The sequence below is a fragment of the Lolium rigidum genome, chromosome 7 (genome assembly GCF_022539505.1).
Source record: "Lolium rigidum isolate FL_2022 chromosome 7, APGP_CSIRO_Lrig_0.1, whole genome shotgun sequence".
NCBI classification, from domain to species: domain Eukaryota; kingdom Viridiplantae; phylum Streptophyta; class Magnoliopsida; order Poales; family Poaceae; genus Lolium; species Lolium rigidum.
Genome location: NC_061514.1, coordinates 56,938,171 through 56,958,719, shown reverse-complemented (window position 1 = coordinate 56,958,719; position 20,549 = coordinate 56,938,171). Strand labels below are relative to the sequence as shown.

The window sequence follows — 20,549 nt, the reverse complement described above, 5'->3', positions numbered from 1 at the left end:
GAAAACAAGGTAAAAGCATTATAAAAGTGTTTCTTATGATAAAAAGTGGACCAGGATTCATGGGTTCACTTGACTATTTTCTCTTTAAGTTGTGGTGGACAAATAGTAATTCATCAATGAGATATGAGGGTGCAAATAATAGTATGCATAAGATCAGAATTAATATGGACATCACGTCCTAACATAGAGATGATGCAACACATCTCCTCATATACTCCACAAGAAAGGGAAAACTTCATGCAAACTTGTATTAAGAATTAACAGAGCATAGCCATAAGTACTTTAACATGATGTTTGAATATCAAATATGCTACCTTGAACAAACAAGATTATCACTACCGTCACGTGATGAACATAGCACATGCATTCACTTTATCCCTAGTGAGGTAGCAAAAGAAAAAGGCAAAGCCATAATAGATCATAAAAATATTGTCACTATCCAATCACTAAAACCATGCTACTCCATCTAATACACACATCACCCCACGCACGCTCTTGCATAGATGTTGGATCAGAACAAATACTTAAGAATGGGGTATATAACATGCATCTATCAATACATCTTACACATAATATGATCAGATCGCATAGCACAATATCATAAAATAAGGATCCACCACATAGGTATTACAAATATGGCCATAATCTTGTGAGGCAGCTCATATGGCACTAAGAACTATGAAGAACATGAGAGAAATAGATCAAGCTACTGCCACAAACCCGTACTCTAGAGGTGGACTACTCTCCCTTGATCATGGTGATGATGATGAAGATGTTGGATGAGGTAGAGATCCCTTCGGCGGTGATCCCGGTGGAGTTTCCCCCTCCAATCTTCTCTCATACAGCCTCTGTTTTCGTGTTTCCGTGTTTGTGCGGCGCTCCCCTCCCGATAACTCTGCGAGGTCAAAATACGTCGGTGGGCGAAAAGATCACGCGATTTTGACGATCGACGACCGAAAGAGCACAGGTGGCGCGTCCTAAGTGTTTGGGCGCGCCACCTGAGGTCTTTCGGGCCTCAGGCCCATCTAGGTGTCCTTGAAAGCTCCAGGGGGCTTCTCCCAATGAAAAGTGACGCTCTGAAAATTTCAGATCAATTTGACTCCGTATAGGTCTTTGAAAGTGAAAAATATACAAAACAGGGCTTTCCCGTTCTGCAGAGTGATAAACCAAATAAATGGGATCATTGGTAAATCTGCATAAATCAATGTAAAACATGGTATTATCATCATATATGTTGCAAATATATGGGAATTCAATATGATAAAGGACAAAGTTCATGTATGCATTGTACATGCATCACATATCATAGCGCATACCACGAGAAAAGTTAGTGCCAAAAAAATCTTGTACACAAATTTGCATTGAGATTTTAAAAAGCAATAAATATAGCATTACCATGATACTACTGGATCATACTACCCACTATAGAAATAGTATCATATACAAGACCAGCCTGAACTTTTGCTACCAAAAATAATAGAAACTACCTATTTTACTGTCGGTATTGCTTCAAAAATTACTTCTTGAAATAACATGGTTTTTTCATGTGTGTGGATATCTCCCAATCCAGCTTGGTATCCGTCTCACTTTATTTTTTTTGTCTCCAACCATGTGATTCCTCATAGTGTTAGTTGTTGGCTTCTCCGTTCTTGACCCCTACATCGCTAACATCAGCTAGCTCCATCGATGCCTTCAAAGGGCGGATTTATCATCCGGGCATCATGGGCACATGACTGGTCTCATCACCTCTGCTTATACGGACTCCGACGAGCTTCCTAGACATCGTACATAGCTGGAGCAGCAAGATTCAACTGAAAATTTTGTTTTAGAGAAGAATCAGCTGAAAAGTAGGGTTTGTCATTTTAAGATGGCTAACTCGGGCATGTTCGGTTGTTCCGCAACATGGCCCATTGCATTCCATAGACCATACTTAGGCCATTACTCACGTTTGGGAACTTGGGAAGTTAGACAAGAGTGAAATCCATTCACTTCATATGTTCGACACTTCATCTCTTGTAGCTAGCCGAGGCAGAAAAATATGCCTAGACTCTAAAAGTTTTCTTGGTCCACCACTGCTCCCATTCCGTGGTTTGGGACTCTTTCGTCCTCACCCTTAATAGTTCCTATGGCTTAGCCATTGTTGTTGCATGTCCAACGTGTTTCTTTAAGGCATATCCTTCCATACACATCATTAGAGTTATGCGATACTACCGAGCACATTTTCTCTGCCTGCCCCATGTGATAGTCATGTTAGTCCCTCATATTGTGTGTGTTGGGGGGGGGGGGGGGGGAGGTCGTCGTTACCTCTCTTTAAGAACTTTATGAGCACGCCTTTGTTCCCCTTACAAATCTTTATGTGCATAATTTGGAAGAATCTCAAATACGTGGCATCAAGTTCTTCGAAAAGAACTAAAGTTCAGGAGAAACTTTGACATAAAGAAAAATATGAGATTTTGTAGACTTGAAACTCGATGACTACCAGTGGCTTTGTTACCTAGAATAGTACTTTCATTGAAAGAGCCAAAACAAGAGAAAAAACCTCCCTCGTGGGGAGAGATCCTTCAGAATGTAATCCTTGAAAAATCTGAGTTCTATAACCTTTATCGATTGTAGCTTTGTGTGACTATCAAGAGGGCAGTGTTGGGTCACACAGCATTCAATGTCTGCATAATTAAAAAAATCACCGTGCAACAACACGATCTATGTCTAGGGTTTAGTTCGTGCGTTTGCCAATAGACGTGAAGGTGCAAAAGTTAATAAAGTGTGTCGGGCAGTGTAGTTTAACTCGTCTGGTCCCTCACATAGCTTCGGTGGATCCCACAAACTCCTTCGCATTTATCCTTTGACTACAACGATTTTGTCGGTATCGACTTGTACGAGAAGGAAGGTAGAGCGGTTGATTTCTAGATCTGATCGCATGTCCTAGGTCTTTATGGTGGCTATGGTTTCCAACACTTGGAACTTGTGTCAAGTGTTAGCCTTGGTCACCCTTGCCTCCATCTTATATAAGCATCCAAGCCTATAACTATCGCGTTCCCACTAAGTCCTTATAAGCCTTCTACAATACCCATCGTGGAGAATATCCCTGTGGATCTCTCTCGCCCTTGACCTTGGCCTGTGAAACCACCGCCGGCCTCTCTCCCCCTCGCCGCCGGCGGCCATGGTGGCCGGCGTTGGGTGGGGGAGGGGTCTAGCTCCAAGTAGTCGTAGGGTTCTTAGTGTTAACTTCCTCCCCGGCGAATAAATTCGAGGTCAGATCTGGAGCTTATATTCTTCCCCCTCTTGCCATTCTTAGTGGGGATGAGGTGGCGATTTGCTCCTTGGCTGACTCCTCCAGGTTGGATCCATGGCAAAGAGTAGCTTCGGCTCTCTTTTCTCCTTTCCCCCCTTGTCCTTCTTTTCTGAAGGAGTCGATGTCCTGGCGAGGCAATGGATGCTCTCCGGTGAGGCGCTCCGACGACTCTCCAAGGTGGAGGCGTGGTGGGAGCTGCAGATCTGGCGAGATCTTCTTCAATAATCGCCGCAGAAATTTTCTCCGTCAAGGTTTTCATCGGCTCTGCTGTTACTCTCGTCGTCATGGTGGAGGAGGAGGTAGCCGAGCTCCGCTTGCTTGGTGGTGGGGAGATTCTTGCTGCTTCGGAGCTTCTACCTGGGCGCAACACACAGCGACGGCCGTCGTTGTGATCCTTGGACGTAGTGGCGGCCCATCTGCAACCTCCATGGCGGAGGCCCTCATGGTCGGCTGCTGGAGCTCGACGCCGCGGGGGAGTCAAGTGGTGCGTCCCCGACTCTCAAGTGGTAGCCAGGGGCCTGATCTTCGCGCCGGACAAGAGTATTCGAGTGTCCTGTGCTCGGGACTCGGCTGCGACGCCTTGAGTCCACCGGCGATGGGTGGCCGAGGAGCACTTGGACTTGATTGCTTTTTCTTCATTTTAGTCAGGGTGCTTTTTGCAAAGTGGAAGGCCTCTTCTTCAAATTCTAGGTTTATCATGGCAGTAGATGCTAAGGGGCTTTTCTGTAAGATGTACCTGCCACGTGTGATAATTATAATTGCTCCACCGGGGTCTTTTGACCCCAATTCTGTGCAAAAAAAAACCAAGTCCTTATATGAGAGCAACACAAATCCAATTCAAGCATGACTCTGTCCTCGTTCGACTCGATTCCAACCTAGTCATCCTAGTTTAAGTCGGATCACATCCGACTAGTTTCGTGTCCTTAAATGTGTGAACTTGCAGGTTTACGACCAGTTAAACAACTAGAGCTGCCCTAGCCTTCCAGTCCCTGCCATCACTCTAAGTCCAACTCGCTCCCATGAACACTCAATCTCAAGTCGATAGTCAGTAGCAGCTCCTAGCAGAACATGCCGATTTCCAAGTGTCGTAAAGTCATCACCACCAACCTTTACAATGAGTCGTATGCCTCATTCACTTTGCCTCACTATATACCTTGTAAAGCTATAGATGAGTTCTTGTCATCCTTTTAATAGCTTTACTGTCTTCTCAATCCCATGATAGGGATTCACCGGACTAACTCTTAGTCCAACTCCTTGATACTTTTAGTCGAGTTGCATGGACATGCTTTCTGAATCAATCACAGGGCCAGAGAATATTTCTCCATGTCGGCAAGGGAAGGGGCTGGGGTAAGTTCCATCTTAATCAACCACGCCACGCAACTTGCTTCACAGTTACTACCCAGTTACTAAGTACCATTTGATAGGCCCTAAGTTCACATATCCACAACTCGGATCATTTGAAGACCTTAGATCTAAGGTCATGACATATATATAGTTTGAGACTAACAAATGATAATATGCTCTTTGCATCTCAAAGTGGGTTTGTTCGGCTCGTTAAACCCCTTTACCAGAATCAATACTATTGGATTAGCATCTCCATGGCCATGACTAGTGGGACCGGGTTATTAGCCGAGTTGTATAGTCCCCATACAGTTTTACAACCGAATCATATATTCAATGATACATATCATTGATAATGTTCAAGCACAATTGCATAACTTATAACTTATGAATACACTTCGAAAATACCACCATACATGATCGACTATAGTGCATATTTTCAACATGGAGACCATGTGGTGATCTTCTTGTGAACACCATGAAAAAGATAGCAATTGTACTAGAAGAAAAGCCATTATTTTAAGACTTACATATGTCGATATGAAATTCAGCACTATAGATCTTATAAGGCAAACATTTACTAACCAAAAGTTCAAAACTTGTACTGTCTAGGATTTAGGTTACAGAAATAAAACCCACGCACGTTCATGACGCCAAATGTACTCTGAATATGGGCCCAACTCGGCATGCATATATAGTATCCAGTTCTCACAATACTATTTCTGAAATCCCGTTGTTGGAAGTGATATGTACTCTGACTTTAAGATTTGGACGACAAATAGCGCGGACCTTGTCGACCACCTCCTCAATTGGAGCAGGTAGATCAAGGTACGGTTCATAGATGTAAGATATATTAATTTCCACATTTATCAGCTTTGTTGGACTGCATTTGGACAGAAGCAGCTTTAGGAATTCCACATGGTCATCTGTTCCCTTAAATGAACGGATCTCTATCTCTTCAAGTGAATCAAGGGTACTGTTATCCGCCTGGTGACTCGCCGTCAAACGACACGGACAATCCAACAAGCATATATTTTTCTGATAAAGAAGCACATGAAGTATTTTAGTCACATTCGTAAACAAAATACAACATGCTAGATTTATACTCCCTCCCTACTAAAATAAGTGTTTTAATTTTGCCTAGACGTGGATGTATCCTTGACTCGTTTTAGTTGCAGATACACCCATATCTAGAAAAAATTGAAACACTTATATTAGAACTCGACTAGGAGGTTCTTATTATGCTATATAAAAGAAAAAAATTTAAGTAGGCAGGGAAATATTCACTGCCTAAGAAAAAACTGAAGAAATTACCATCTCATATATCTCCAACACAAGCTTCCTTAAACTGTTGCGCATCCTCAAGAGAAGTGGCATGCTTGGAAAATAGCCATAGTGACGCCCTGTTACGTTTGCCGACAAGGTTTCACACATTGGAAGTTTGTCCAGATCATCCAAGAAGTTACTGTATCCTTCCACTTCCTGTCAAAAATTGGAAAGCCAATGAGAAGAATTAACACTAATAGTTTGACCAAATAATAATGCGAGTGGTTTTTCTGGAAGCTAGACGTGTGCGTACAATGCAGACGCGCAGCCTCAGCTCGTCGACTGCATCGAACCGCCGCATCTTGAGGGGACTGAGGGGAGGTGTTCCATCTCCGTAGTATCGCGTGGTCTGTAGCCGCCGGAGACGGCGAGGCACATCGTCCGCGAAGTGGCACCGGTTAAGGCCCGGGACGTTAGCCTCGGCGAGCTTCGGGGCCGAGATGTGAGCTTCGATGAAGGGGCAACCCAGAACAAACACTTCGAGCACAGGGGCTACGACCTCGAGCGGGCAGGCGGACTCGTTGAGCTGGAACTTGAGACGCTTAAGAGAGGTGGAGCAGACGGAGACGGCTCGGTCGGTGAGGGGTTGGACGCGCAGGGTAAGGTCCGTGAGGCGCGGGCACATGGAGGAGATGAGTTCTCCGAGCTCCTGGGCGTCCACTACGGCCCACTGTATCGTCAGGACGGTGAGCGCCGGGAACGAACCCAGCGGCCGGAGTCTGAGTGTGAACCAGTCGAGGGAGAGCGTGATGCTCGTCGCTCTCCCGCACGGGGGCAGCTTGAGCGCATTAATAGTGACGGGAGAGGGGAAATTGGTGAGGGTGAGAGAGAACGTGCCAGCGACGCGACGCGAGGCGAAGCGCAGCCACGCGGCAGTGGGGCAGTAGGGGACGTGGAAACCTTCGACCTCGGGCACGGTGATGGTGAGGGCGGAGACGGTCGGGGCAGAGTAGGCGGCGAGGGTGCCGTTCACGGCGCGCAAGAAGGTGCTCGGAGCGTGGAAACCGGCAAGGACGAGCTCGGGGAGACCGGTCCAGACGCGGCGCCAGCGACGGGAGAGGAGGCTGGTGCGCGCGGCGGCGGGGAGCGAGCGGAGGCGGAGGAGGATCTCCTGCAGAAGGTCGTCCGGGAGGCCGCTGATGCGGTCCAGCCCGCGCCCCTCCATGTGATCGATCATCGATGCCGCATCTGGTTTGATACGATGGATCGACGGAGTTTTTAACTGACGAATTAGGGCTTTCGGGCGCGTCGTTTTTTTTATGCTGTTATCTTTTGCATCAACCAACTATCCCGTGAGATAATCTTTCTTCTTTCAAACCACTTCATCTCTTGTTTCGTAAGTTACAGAACATTCAATATCATGCCGGTCACTACTTCAAACAAACCATCTAGCCGCCCTTCCTGCCATGGACGAAAATATGTACTCCTCGCGATAAACTACAAGGCCTGCTGGCACGGCTAAAACACAAAGCCGAATCAAAGTCACTCTCCGTAGACACCTAACATGGTCACCTGATGAAGCCCTCGGTTCATGAATGCCATGGCTCGCAGGTATTATGCCCAGAGAAATCATCAATCACAGCTTCAGATTGCCCAAGTTAATCTTTTGCTTGGGGTATGTGTAGGCCTCGTAATTTATCTTCTGCCCAAGGTAGCTCAGCTTCGTGAGCGTGGTTATCAGGTCAACCTGCGATATATACGTTGAGAAGCAAAACTTAAAAAATCCCAGTTGAAGATTTCAGAACCATACATCCTGCAGCATTGGCATTGCCAGCAGGTACAAATTGTCGGATCTTCCGTACCTCGTAATCAGTCCTGGAGACCGTCTCGCGACTACGCTGGTACTTCTCGACCCACGGACGACAGTCTGGATCAACGATCAGTTTCGCCTCCGTGGCAGCTTGGTCAGGCCCAAAGAAGGCTGACATCACAGCAACCTACAATAGAATTTTCATGACATTGGTGTGGTTTAATCACAGTTCTGGAGACCTAGAGAAAAAGTGATCGATACCAAAAAAAAAAGTTCATGAAGATATAATTGACTAGTAGTGACTAGTGACCTGACGAGGACCGAGACCAACGGCGATGAACTTGTCCTTCATTTCCTGCACAGAAGCGCTGCCCCACTCAGGCACCCTGCCCTCTGGATCAGGTTCTTGGGCGTCATCTCGCCCGAATATTTTGTCGAAAAAACCCCACTGCAGTAGTAGATGTATTGAAATGCATATGACTTTGTATTAGCAAACTAGGCCTAAATATATAGAAGAAAAATGAGCAGCGAAACTCTGGTCTGGCGGAGCGAATGAATACCTGCCCACTTGACCCGTATGCTGAGTATAGGGTTCTTCCCTTATCTATGTTCCCACCGGCCTTGGCAATGGCCTCATCAAGAAATGTTTTCTTGAGTGCCTGTTGTGCTGTTGCAGGTAAAAGTAGATTTGAGCATACAGGAGTACCCACAAAGATCCTAGTGCTTACACTCTCCTTGTTTACCAAAAATAAAATGTTGCTAACTAAATTGTGCAAATTATCGCACCTGCTATTTGGATCAAATCTGCAAATGAGATGGGACCTCCCTTGGAGTAGGAATCTATCTCTTTCTTTGTTTCGACTAGTAGATCCAAAGCAGCAGAAAGCCCACTGTTTTCAGGTCTGCTTATTTCTGCACTTTATTACATAACAGGAATTGATCAAACAACAGGACCGAGCAACTTGTTAGGATGTCATCTGCAGATCATAATTGCAACATCAACACAAAGATGTAGAGACACAAGCTGCTACCTTAGCCTGATCGATCCATTTGGCCCTCCTGACTTTGTGGCCTATAGAAAAGAGTTATAAACAGACAGTACATCAGGTTTAGGATATTTTCATATTGTGACATGTATAGAGGCTCCATCCAACTGGTAAAGAATTATAGGAAGCCTTGTGGAGAGTAGACCTTGTCATATGTCATAGCATCATTCAGCGCCAAGGTCAAAAGAGATGAGACGAGCTCTGGCTTTGCCTGCAACAAAAGACTTTGAAAGTTTGAGCCTACAAAAGAAACAGATAGGTGAAATGGAAAGCAAATTGTGAGTGTGCATAGTCTGCAGTCTCACCTCTATGGCTGCTGTGAGGGTGCCTTTGATGCTTGCTGAGGAAAGAACAGAGTGCATTAGTCATTCAGTTGACGTGATGGTAAAGAGCTTGTACAATTTTATCGAAAAAAGGGAGCTTGTACTAGCATTTCAAGGGGAAAGAAGGACCTGAGGCAACCTACATTGGAACTCAGAGCGCTGTCTGCGTTCGATCAAATCAGCTGCAGCAGCCTCTCCTGTGAACCTTGTCGAACCCTCGATAATTTCCTAACGGACACGCATAGCATATAGAATTAGCTGCAAAATTTTGCAACTATGATGAAAATAGAAGTATGGAACCATCTTCCACCAAAGCTACATTTGTGTCAGATGTGTCCTGCTAACACAGAATTGCGCTGTAATGATACAGACTTGCAGTGTGCATTGCTTCTTCTTGTAAGAAATTAAAAAGAAACAGCAGTGTAAAGCACGTACCAATCCAACGGTGGCGCCGAAGCAGCCTCCGATAAGATCCCTTCTGTGGAATCGCAGAGGCTGTCCGGCCTCAGAACCCTCAGGTGTGACCCTGCAGCACACTTGAATCTGCACAGAAATAGCAAGCGTTACTCACCATGTTTTTAGACTAACAGCATTGAAAAACTAAAAACCAAGAAGAATCGCAGGGTCGACATACACGTACCTGCGCATGCCTGCCGCGTGCCGGGGACGAAGAGGACGACGGTAGGCGGAGCAGCGCCGGAGCCGAGAGGAAGGTCGCACCCGCCATTTCCTCCGTTAGACTTGAGCGTTCTCAGTCACGGGGCTGGCTGGCTGGTGCCTGTGTTGTGCGCATGGCTTGCAACGAGAGGGTTCAGGATAAGGCAGCCAATCACAGACATGCACGGCAGCATAAGGCATTTCCCCTGTCTACCGGCACCACACGTTTGCCGGCAAAGCGTCGCGTCGCGGGGTACTTCCTCCGCGTCCCCAATTGGCTTTCCACGTTCTTACCGAGCCGGCAGAAACACCTCGTCATGGCTCGTGCAAGAGGCATGTATGATTTCTGCAAGTTAACTCCTTGCTACTCGGCTGGGAATAAAAAAAAAAACTCCTAGTAACTCCCAAGGGTGAGCCAAGGGGAGCATGAACAGAGCAGCAGGAAGAGTTCATCGAGTTGAAATAGCCTCTTACAGGAGTGAACTTCCTTCTTTTCTGTTTTCTTTCAAACTAAGTCCGCAAACCAGATTCCGTGACCAAAATAACATAACAAGTCACGTACAAAATCTTAACCTACAGTTCATGCTGAAAATAAATGCCCAAACATGGTAGTGCTACAGAGCAGCAAACACAAAGAGGGGCATTTCTGGCGTCGGAGCTTGTTGCTACATCTAGGGCAAGAGCCATAGCCATGGGACACCTTGCAGTAGAACCGCGGGGACATGTCACCGTTGGTAAGCCTGGTTCTCCCTCCGCTTCACGTAGCGGGTCCGGTCGCTGTACCGTGGCCTGTCTTGAGCTCTCTGGGGCACCGGCTCCACCCTCCTCTGCCTTTCCGGTGATCGTTGGACAATCTCTCCATTCACAAACAACTCAGCTGCAAAGAAGTGAAGCGTGATGAAAATCAGGACATAGATTATCGCATTTGAGAGAACTGCTCTTTACGGAGAACAGAAGTATCTACAGGGGGGATTAGTATATAGTTCAGGGCTGAAAAGACAAATTATAGTTGTGCAAGTAATGGTTCACGAGATGTATGAGCAGTTTGAGGGTAGTATAAACCCTTGAATAGAATGAAGGACCAGTCTTTCTAAAAGGATGGTTTGAGCATAGGAACCTTTACAAGGATTAAAAAACTTAAGCATCTTGCTCCTAATATGGTTTGCTCTTTCGAGTATTAAATCTATTGGATCCAACTGTGCAATGAACACAACAACTACATAATTGGTAGAGGTTTATTACTAGAATCAAGTCAACTACATAACAGTAATTGGAAGAGAAATAGCCACCTGGAATCATATAGCACAAAACAGTGAAGTATGGCCTACCAACAACTAAAGAATTCGACAAAACAATGGAATACAGAGCTCTTAAGCAATAAGCTTACCACCATAGTCCTTGTTCTCAGCATCAACATAGGAATCCGGAAGCACAAAAAGAACGCCTGGAAGGCCTGTATATTGAGAATAAAAACAATGGTTACAAAACACCAAACAATACCGAATAACAAATTATTCCTTTAGATTAGATACTGACATTAAACAATTGTGCATATGCATGTACACATATAACTACCATACCGCTGAAGCTGTACTTAATAGAGAATTTTCTCTTCACATTAGCTACTGAACATTCAAGAAACGACTATATGCCAAACTTAATGCTGTTACAGCGCATAGCCACATAATTAACCTTCTAAACCAAGATATCAACACACGATATCCTTGACACACACCAACATAGGCAAAATTGTACTAGCATACCACTCTACCGAAGTGAGATATACATTTACAATGTACATGAGCTGATGAACCCAACACAAAAGGATAGCAGATTGAATTAGTGGCACACATTTCAGCATCTAGTAATACAGGACAAACATAGGCATGTTACAACTTGCCCTATGCTCGATATGTATGTAATTCTTGGAACTTGGCATCCACGCATTCAGTCGATATTTGTTGACTAGTAAAAGCATGTTTTATCATGTTATTCAGCTAGACAACTGAATACTGAAACATGACTGCAGTACATCAATTGGAAATTGAAACCTAAGCTGGTACCTAAATCCAATTAGGTCCACAATGTATGGTTCAAACATGGAGTAAGATAAGCATTTTGCTGTGCTGTACCTTCCAGCTTGTTGGATGTTTCTTCGTCAATCTCGCACCCGAACCCAAAGTAGCGCTCACAGGACACGTTGTAGATCCTCCTCTTCGCCTCCTCCTCGCTGCACCAGCGACCAACAACACAACCAAAATTAGTCCCATTCCATACAGCGTCCTTGGCCGGAAGGATTAATTTTGCGCCAAACGCGCACGAATTACCTCCCGACGACCTTGGCGAGGGTCTGGATGTAGCAGTCGATCATCTGCTGCTTGGCGGCGCCCTCGCCGCCCGGCTTGTCCATGACGATGAGCCAGTGCTCGTAGTCGCAGCCGGGGAACAGCGGCGCCATCTCCGTGGGCGCGCGGTCCCCGCCCTGCCCCGACCGCAGCGGCGAGTAGGAGGCGTCGGGCCGCCGCGCCATGCAGCGGATGGCGCCGCGGCCGCCGCCGCGAGGCCGCGCCGGGCGTGCGGAGGAGGACGGGACGCGCCTGAGCAGGAGCACTGGCTGCGCCGGCCGGGCGGCGGCGGCGACGGCGCGCGCTGCGGTGGCCATGGCGGGGGACAGGGAGCAGCGCTGGCGAAGGAGACGAGCGGAGCGGAATGGATGGGGTTTTGATTGGGGGTTTCGGAGAAGAAGAAGATATTTGCTGCCCGCCCGCGCTTCTGGGCTTTTTTGCTAATGGGCCTTATTCGCGACGAATTAGATCTCGAACGTAAAATAAGCAGCGACTTTCTGGCCCGGCCCACAGCACAAGACAAGAAGACAATTCTGCAATAAATAGGCTTCACACACGTCGGGGCCACGACCAGAGCGGAGGATCAGCTTTTCCCCATCGAATCGTTCTCATCTCGTCTCGTCTCGTCGTCCTCCACGTGAATTCCTGTCGCCTCTCCTCCGCCAGGTAATGGATCGATCCGCCTCCCAGCAGATTTCGTTTCGTGAAATTAGTTCCCTGTAGCAAGCGGATCTGGGCTGCAATCCGTCGCGCTTGGTGATGCAGGGTCGTTTTCCTTGGTTTCGGCCAATACATTTGGCTCGCCTGCTTGATTTTTCCGATCGATTTGGAGGGATATCCCAAAAGATTGGGGAATCGCCGATTTGTTGCGAGGCTAGCCACTGTTGCTGGATCTTGGTTGATCTGATCTGGATTTGCAGTTTGGGGTTAGGGGTAGCAGCTGGTGCCTGGTATGTAATGTTATGAAGAACTGCTTGGTTGGATCCGCAGTAGTTGTTGGTATGTACGGTACCAGGATTAGCTTGCAACTCCAAGGTAGTTAGGTCCTGGAACCTCGCAATTGCGTACGGATGTATACTTAAGCCGCCTGAAGCGAAATACTGCTTGTGTGGTACTTCCGTAGCTTTTTTGTTTTTTGAAGGAAGGTAGTTTCCTAGCTTGCCGTGTGGAATGTATTGTCATTGTCTGGTATTGTGAGGAGCAGATTTGTGGATTTCTCTTCCAGTTAACTTTGTCTGACGAATTCCATGTACATATCTGACATAATGTATAGTGATATAGGCTTCTCATTCCATTGCTAGGAGTTTTGGGATGCTAATGTTCCATTACTATTTCGTAGACGACCTAGCCATGTAGTAACACTATTCCTTACCTTTTGCATTTGATTGACCATGATTCTTGATCCGGCAGCCCAAAAGATGGACGCAAGCAGGCGCCCAAGCGGAATTCAGCAATTGCTGGCTGCAGAGCAAGAGGCTCAGCAGATTATCAGTACTGCTAGGGCTGGTAAACTTCTCTTATTTTGGTGTAATTCGTTATGAATCAAATGACCTGTTTGTGTGGGCTATGCTTCTGTTGGTTAAAATGAATATTTTATACTTCATTTCATCCATCGGCTTTTGTAGGATTTGTCATGATGTAATATCATTTTTCTGATTTATCTGCTATGTCTTGCCTGCCATACTTAGTTGAATCGTACTGTAAAGTCATGGTGCCTGTTGTTCCGTTGTAACATCATCTTGTTTGTAGCAGAGTTCATTTGTTGGCATTCTGTAACCACTTTCCTTTCCTTGTAATATTCGTGTCATCTAATTCCATTGTTGAGTAGAAGTATACTTTACATATTTGTACACAGCCACAAGTCATGAAAAGAAAGTGAAACATCTGTTGCCCTTATTTCTTATTAATTGGCCAAATATATTCAATTGTTTACCATAGACAGGCTTGATCCTGTATGATTTTTATTGTCAACTATGAAGCTGAAATTAAAGAACATCCTTTTGTCTATAAACTGAATATATGATGTATTTGGCAGCTAAATCGGCAAGGCTTAGGCAAGCAAAGGAAGAGGCTGAGAGAGAAATAGCCGAGTACCGTGCGCAGATGGAGGCTGATTTCCAGAAGAAGCTTGCAGAGGTATGTACAGTGCATCTGCCATTCAACCTGTTTGTTTAAAAGATATTACAGGGTTTCGATTCATTTGAATTCCTGTTATTTCCACTTTCCAGACTAGCGGTGATTCTGGCGCAAACGTCAAGCGCCTTGAGCAGGAGACAAACGAAAAGATCGCACAACTCAAGCAGCAGGCAGCCAGCATCTCTCCAGAGGTGATTCAGATGCTGCTGAGGCACGTCACCACTGTGAAGAACTAAAGGTTGATGTGCATTCTGTCCTGCATATGATGGCGAACTTGTATTATCTGTTTATTTATTTGGAAGGTGTGATAAGAATTTGCTTTTGCCACTTCCAGCTGTAATTCCTTGTTTATTGTCTTGGAATAAGCTGCTGCGGCTCAGCAGCATGCCATGTCTGATACTACTTGATAAACATTTGGTGATTAGTTGGTAAATTTTGTGGAGTTCCAACTCATTTCTCTTTCTTGTGTATCGTTGTATGGCTACAATTGTTCTTATTTATGTGAGGGCTAGCATTCTTGTATGGCTACAACCATCCTTATCAGATGCAATAAACTTATCCTGATTCGAATTGATTTGTGTCTATGAAGGCTGTCATTTTTGTGCTTCGTTGATAGTGTTGCATCATGAATAAGCACAAGCTTGTTCCCCTGTCTGGATTAATTTACCAGAACACACAATATAGCAGATTCACATCTCTATCCTGCCCGGTAAATGCAGTAATGCAGATGATTCTTTCAAAAAGTAATGCAGATGACATGACATTGAACGTCTGAAACTACAGTGCTTTCCCTTGTCCTAAACGACGTGGCCTGCGGTTGCCCTCCGCCGGGCCGCGCCGTCGCCCCAGCTGCTGCCACCAGTTGGTCTTCTTGACCTGCACTCTGCTCAGGCTGCGCGTGCGCACCATCCCAGCTCGCGCCGGTGCCTTTCGCCCTCCGAACTTGTGCTTCACCAGCGCGTCAAACAGCGACGGCGCGTGTCCACCGCCACCGCGCCGCTTCGCCGTCACCACCGTCTTACTAGTGCTCTTCTTCTTGCCCTCGTCGTGTCCTGCAGTGCTCTTCTTCTTGCCCCCGTCATGTCCTACAGTGCTCTTCTTCTTGCCCCCGTCGTGTCCTACAGTGCTCTTCTTCTTGCCCCGATCTTGTCCCGCAGTGCGGTGTTGGAACATCCCTCCGAGGTAGCTCCACGGCGACTTGCTCTTCTTCCCGCGGCGGTCGCCCCTAGACAGTGGGCTGTCGGAGCGCCCGATGTGGTGGTGGTGATGGTGGTCGTGGCGGTGGTGGAACACCAGGGCGAGCTTGTCCTTGAACCTTCGCAGCCGCCCTTCCCGTCTCTCCTGGCGCTCCCGACGGCGCCGGCTCTTCGACGTGCTCGATGCCTCCTCCAATGGGTACTCTGGCCGCGCACCGCCCCGCGGTGACACTGAGACCGACGAGAAGGAGCAGGGAGAAGCTGAGGCGCCCCGGCTCGACGGCGCCGTGGGGCTCATGGAGGGAGTCGGGATAGAGGCACTTGCTGAGCTGCTGCTGTACGTGCTGCCGGAGTCGATAGGGTCCAGCATTTGCCGCGGCCGGCGGCTGGACCGGCCCGTGCTGATGCCGCTGCGAACGCTGCTGTCCTTTCTCCGTCGCTGCCGCAGGCTTTGTTCTTCAATTTCTTCAGCTCGGCGTACGCAGCGGTCCAGGAGCTCCCTGTTGGGCCTGATGCGGCTGCGTATTGTCACCGCCTCACCGTCACTGCTCGGCGACGACCACGTAGTTGTAGCCGCGCCGCGCCCAGCGGCTCGCTCAGAGTCACGACGGGAGAACCCCGTGTCCAGCCTCCTGACGCGACGACTTGTCAACGAGCCACCTGCTCCTTGCGCCGTGGTGCGGCCAAGCAACCGCGTCGTCGACGGCGCGCGGGACACGGAGCGGCGCCTGCTGCTGCGCTCAGGCGACGACGACCGGTCACCGCGTCCAGAGCCACGGCCAAGCCTGCTGCGCTCTGGCGACGACGACCTGTCACCGCGTCGAGAGCCGCGGCGAAGCCTGCTATACCTGTCACTACGGCCGACACGCGAAGCACTATCGCTCACGTCGCCGCGCCACGGCTCGGCGGCCATGGACGAACGGTGGGAACCGAGGCGGGCAAGGCGCTGCTCTGGAGTAGCCGGATGGAGCCGCGGCATTGCGGTTCTTGATGAGCGGTTGGAGGCGACGCGAGCGAGCAGACGATCGTCCCTCTCACGGCGCTGATGATCGTCGTAGTCGTGGCGGTCGTATCGGCTTCTCGCCGGACTTTGCGGCTTCTGCCGGCGGGACCACTCGCTGGCGTGGAGGCTGAGGCTGGGCGACGCGGGCGGCTTCAGGCGTTGCCCGGCGTCGCCGGCTGGCGGGCGGCATGGTTGGATCGTCAGCCTTCTCTCCAGAGCGGGAGACATTAGGGGCCCTGAGAGCATCTGCAAATGTACAGAATAACCGTATGTTATGCTGATCAGCGTTTTCACAATTATATAGGTGCTGGAATTTGCAACTGAATGAAATGACTTGCCTTTGCTTGTTTTAGGAGAGTCTGCTGCGTAGCATTGTCTAGCATCTTCATCAGAAGAGATCTTGATGCCTCATCCAACTGTGGCAATTTTGCACAAAATTAGAGAGTTGCAACTGAAGACGTTACTCGTATCATCTTAATACCTAATATAAAATTTCGTCCAGAATTCCCTTGAACTAGTAGGTTGTATGCAGTTGATGAAATATGAAAGAGGCAATCTAGTTTTTTCTCTCTAAGAGGAGAAGCATTCTAGTTAACAATAATAGCAAACGTCACTCTTACATTTTCATTAGCCTGCTGGCCCTTGTGAAGCAGCCCATAGAGCCCCTTCAGCGCCTGCAGATCTGACAAGATTTGCTCCATCCCCGTCGCATCCGGCGTCCTCCCTTCAACGCGACATGAAAGGGAGAGGAAAAATCATCAACACCGCCGTCAGATTGCAAACACCCAAGAACTTGCCTGCTGTTGCTTCCAATGGAAAGCACGGGGAAGAGAAAGCTATGCACTGGGTAGGGACGAACCAGGGGTACGGGAAGACGATGAGATCGACGTAGCCGGCTCCATCTCCGTCGGCGGCATCAAGCAAAATTTAGAAGTTCTGCGGTGGTAAGAATGATTTGAGCAAGCGGTTCCAAAATTCTACTGGTATGGGCAACGAGTGGCGTTAGGAGCAGGGATAAACCGGTTGGAGAATTACGCGCCTTCATGGGCCGGAAAGTAGTAGGGCTGCCCCATCCCATGTGGCCCAAGTATACAGAAGCCCAGTACCAACTGGCTTACTTTCTCTTTGTCAGGGAAAAAAACTAACCTACTGCCTATTTTTCTCCTGCAGGGTGTGTAGAATTGTCAGATGGCTTATCCTGCCACGGGAACACGGTCCAAAGGTGATTAGTAGCATTTTTAAACGCTTAATTCCAGATTTGTGTCACGGTGTCCGTACCTAGGTTCTTGGATTTCGTGTTCACGTGAAAAAAGGTTTGGAATCGAGAATTTTGTATGTTGCCGGAGGAGCAAGGCAAGGGAATTGGAAAGGACCACTCAGCTCAGTCAGTCACCAATACGCACCCTGGTCTGGTAGGTCTGCTGATTCTGACCTTCCCTGCAAGCGACGTCCGTGTTCTTACATATCAGCAGCATAAATGTGCTGCCATATATAGCCTCCTGATCTCTCTTCACTATCCGTACGTTTTCTTTCATTTGAGCCTCGACGACAGGAGGAGGATGGCGCAGTTCTTCAGCCGCATGTGGGAGAGAGCTCAAGGTAAAATCGTGCCATTTTCTTGATTCATTCATGCAATGTACTGTACCAACGTCGTCTCCGAGGTACGTTCAGTTTACGTCCAGTGGAGAAAAAGATTTCAGATCATTCAGTTTCTGAACGGAAGATGCGATCTGTGTTGCTTGGCTGCAGGCAAGCTGGATGTTCTGAGGATTTGCGAGAAGGTGTTCGAGGAATTGGCAGTCATGAACACCGCCAAGAACACCAAGCTACTGGACATCAGCTCCCTTCACGTTGCCACCCTCATGGTCTACAAGTGAGTCATACAGTATCAAGTTACTTGGACACATTGCTAATTTTGGTTCTCGTATCTTTTTGCTTGTTTGCTAATTTTCCTCCGCTTCGTCGAACATTTCATTATCCAGCTCGATCAACAAGCAGCTGGTCGGACCTCACAAGGACCCTCCCTGCATGCAGATCATCTCTCACAAAATGGAGGTATTTCTATTTGCTCTCTTTTTTCTTCTGAAACTTGCTTACCTAGTGGTCGGTTATGTAAATAACTGATTGGAAACGACTGCAGAGCTACCGGGCAGTGAAGCCGGAGGGGATAACACAGCAGGAGTTCCGGGAGCTGATCATGGAGTGGGTGAAGAAGGACCTTCGCCTCGTCCTCGCGAACAAGGCTGCGGTGGCGATCCTGGCGGCGCCGCTGCTCGCCGTCTCGGCCAAGAACGCCGGCAGGCAGGTGCCGAGGATGAGGGACACTGTCGACAAGGTGCCCACGCCGCTGATCTTCCTAGTCTTCTCCGCCGGGCTCATGCTCCTACAGGACGTCAGGGCGGGGAAGCAGTGAACACCTGTATGAGGACGCCATGAACAATGTAGTTAAGCTGCAGCCATTGAATGAAATTTGTATGCAAACGGCTCGGTATGAGAATTTATAGCCAAAGAAAGTGGTAACAACGGTACGTGATGGCATTCATTCTTAAATATGGCTATGTTTTCTCAGCGATTCGGCAATTAAATTCTTAGCATTTCATGATTATAATTATTTTTTAAAGGACGCAAAAAATTTGCCTTATTATTTTAGAGTGAAGGCAAAAGTTTTGCCTTATCCATTAATTAATTAAGCAGAAATTGCCCAGTTTAGTAGAGAGACACCGAGCAAAAACCGATACAAAAAGAGCCAAGCCCACCACAACAACAACATAACAGGGCTACGCCCAACCTCGCCAACGACACATCGGATAGCACAAAATGACGCCAACCACAGACATAACCCAACGGTGACCCGCTCCACCAAACTAGTTGAATTTCCACTGTTGTCGAAGAGAAGAAGCTGAGACTCCCACAAAGGTTAAGAAGCATGCATCCAAAAGACCATGCGCCGGAAGTGGTGCCCGACATACCGACTGCCAACGCTGAGAGTCACCTCATCATCCACACGATACGAGGTCAAACACCCTCAAAGTTGTCGAATGCTCATAGCCACCGCCCCGACATTCCGCTACTCCACCACACCCTGCGCGATCAAGCAAGACAACCACCTTCCGGGGCCGCCACTCGCTCTCGAGCTGCAATGCTGCACAAACTAGAAACTTGAAGCCCAAGCTAACTGGGAAATCGGCCATACACCACAGCCATCATACCAACACATTCGGGGTCGTTGCTGGCGAGGTGGCTCATCGGCAATGCCCACCATGATGGGCTTAGAGTTAGAGGAATCCTGCAGGTTAGCACGAGACATCGTATACCAGACAAGCAAAGAGCGAGATTTACCCAAGTTCGGGACCCTCGATGAGGTAATACCCTTACGTCTTGTCTGTCTGATCTTGATTATAGGTGAGATCAATTACAATGGGGCAGCCGAATGACTACACGCTGGTGTTCTCGCCGAGAGGCATGGTTTCTAGGGTTTGGTGTATGCGTGATTGTATGAGATCACCTCCGGTAGGCCCTCTCTTAGCCTTTATATAGGAGGCCGGGTCCCGAGAGTCCTGCTCAGAGTCGGTTAGAATATAGATGAATTCTATCTATCCTTTCCTTATTCAAACGTCTCCTTGCCTTGTCCTTCAAGAAACCGTCACCTTCCATCTTTCCTCTCCGCAACCGACATCTTGGTCCACCTTGGGACGCGGTGCTTTAGATGGGCCCCTTGTTGGGCCAAAGGACATAGGGCAATGTCGAGTACCCGAAGGGTAATGCCCAATCAGTAGCCCCCGAGTGACTGGCTGAAGCGATGCTTCGGGTAGGGACTAAAGTTGTATCAGGCGAAACTTTTCAATCCATCAGGTCTGCAAAAATACAAGCTTGATAAAAGTCGAAGAGTTGAGCATGCGTAAGGGATGGAGTAACGAGCCCAGATTTACTCGATGAATCGAGACTGGTTAACTGCCAGAGCAAAACAACGTTACCCTACACAGGTTTGAGTCCCCGGACTCGAACCTAGGCTGCTGGAACCTTCGGGTCCGTGAGCAAATTCATAACCTTCGGGTCCCGAAGTAAAGAATAAGAACCTCAGGTTTGTTTTTGCTTCGACGCTTTTTATCGACGAGTCTTCCATCTTTTTTTATC

At 47.9% G+C, this 20,549-nt stretch overlaps 5 protein-coding genes across 5 annotated transcripts; 2 read left to right on the top strand and 3 right to left on the bottom strand.

The window, feature by feature from the left end:
• Positions 1–5,172: 5,172 nt before the first annotated feature.
• Positions 5,173–7,124, bottom strand: LOC124671385 (putative FBD-associated F-box protein At5g50270). Its single transcript, XM_047207761.1, has 3 exons — positions 6,213–7,124; positions 5,948–6,115; positions 5,173–5,671 (listed from the first exon to the last, which is right to left on the bottom strand). The coding sequence occupies exons 1-3, from the start codon at positions 7,122–7,124 to the stop codon at positions 5,342–5,344; spliced, it is 1,410 nt and encodes a 469-aa protein (XP_047063717.1). The 3' UTR covers positions 5,173–5,341.
• A 130-nt stretch (positions 7,125–7,254) lies between these two features.
• On the bottom strand, positions 7,255–9,860 carry LOC124669258 (thylakoid lumenal 29 kDa protein, chloroplastic). Its single transcript, XM_047205907.1, has 11 exons — positions 9,719–9,860; positions 9,514–9,621; positions 9,222–9,306; positions 9,061–9,095; positions 8,901–8,966; positions 8,741–8,781; positions 8,496–8,626; positions 8,270–8,376; positions 8,020–8,157; positions 7,762–7,896; positions 7,255–7,646 (listed from the first exon to the last, which is right to left on the bottom strand). The coding sequence occupies exons 1-11, from the start codon at positions 9,803–9,805 to the stop codon at positions 7,536–7,538; spliced, it is 1,044 nt and encodes a 347-aa protein (XP_047061863.1). The 5' UTR covers positions 9,806–9,860; the 3' UTR covers positions 7,255–7,535.
• A 312-nt stretch (positions 9,861–10,172) lies between these two features.
• On the bottom strand, positions 10,173–12,397 carry LOC124669259 (multiple organellar RNA editing factor 2, chloroplastic-like). The gene is made up of 4 exons (XM_047205908.1): positions 12,063–12,397; positions 11,868–11,965; positions 11,123–11,188; positions 10,173–10,612 (listed from the first exon to the last, which is right to left on the bottom strand). Exons 1-4 carry the CDS (start codon positions 12,395–12,397, stop codon positions 10,461–10,463), a joined length of 651 nt encoding a protein of 216 aa, XP_047061864.1. The 3' UTR covers positions 10,173–10,460.
• Positions 12,398–12,643: 246 nt separating this feature from the next.
• LOC124672278 (V-type proton ATPase subunit G 1-like) lies at positions 12,644–14,669 on the top strand. The gene is made up of 4 exons (XM_047208535.1): positions 12,644–12,746; positions 13,491–13,586; positions 14,116–14,216; positions 14,309–14,669. Exons 2-4 carry the CDS (start codon positions 13,499–13,501, stop codon positions 14,450–14,452), a joined length of 333 nt encoding a protein of 110 aa, XP_047064491.1. The 5' UTR covers positions 12,644–12,746; positions 13,491–13,498; the 3' UTR covers positions 14,453–14,669.
• Positions 14,670–17,603: 2,934 nt separating this feature from the next.
• Positions 17,604–18,828, top strand: LOC124671384. The gene is made up of 5 exons (XM_047207760.1): positions 17,604–17,637; positions 17,832–18,014; positions 18,165–18,288; positions 18,398–18,470; positions 18,556–18,828. The coding sequence occupies exons 1-5, from the start codon at positions 17,604–17,606 to the stop codon at positions 18,826–18,828; spliced, it is 687 nt and encodes a 228-aa protein (XP_047063716.1).
• The last annotated feature ends 1,721 nt before the right edge of the window (positions 18,829–20,549 follow it).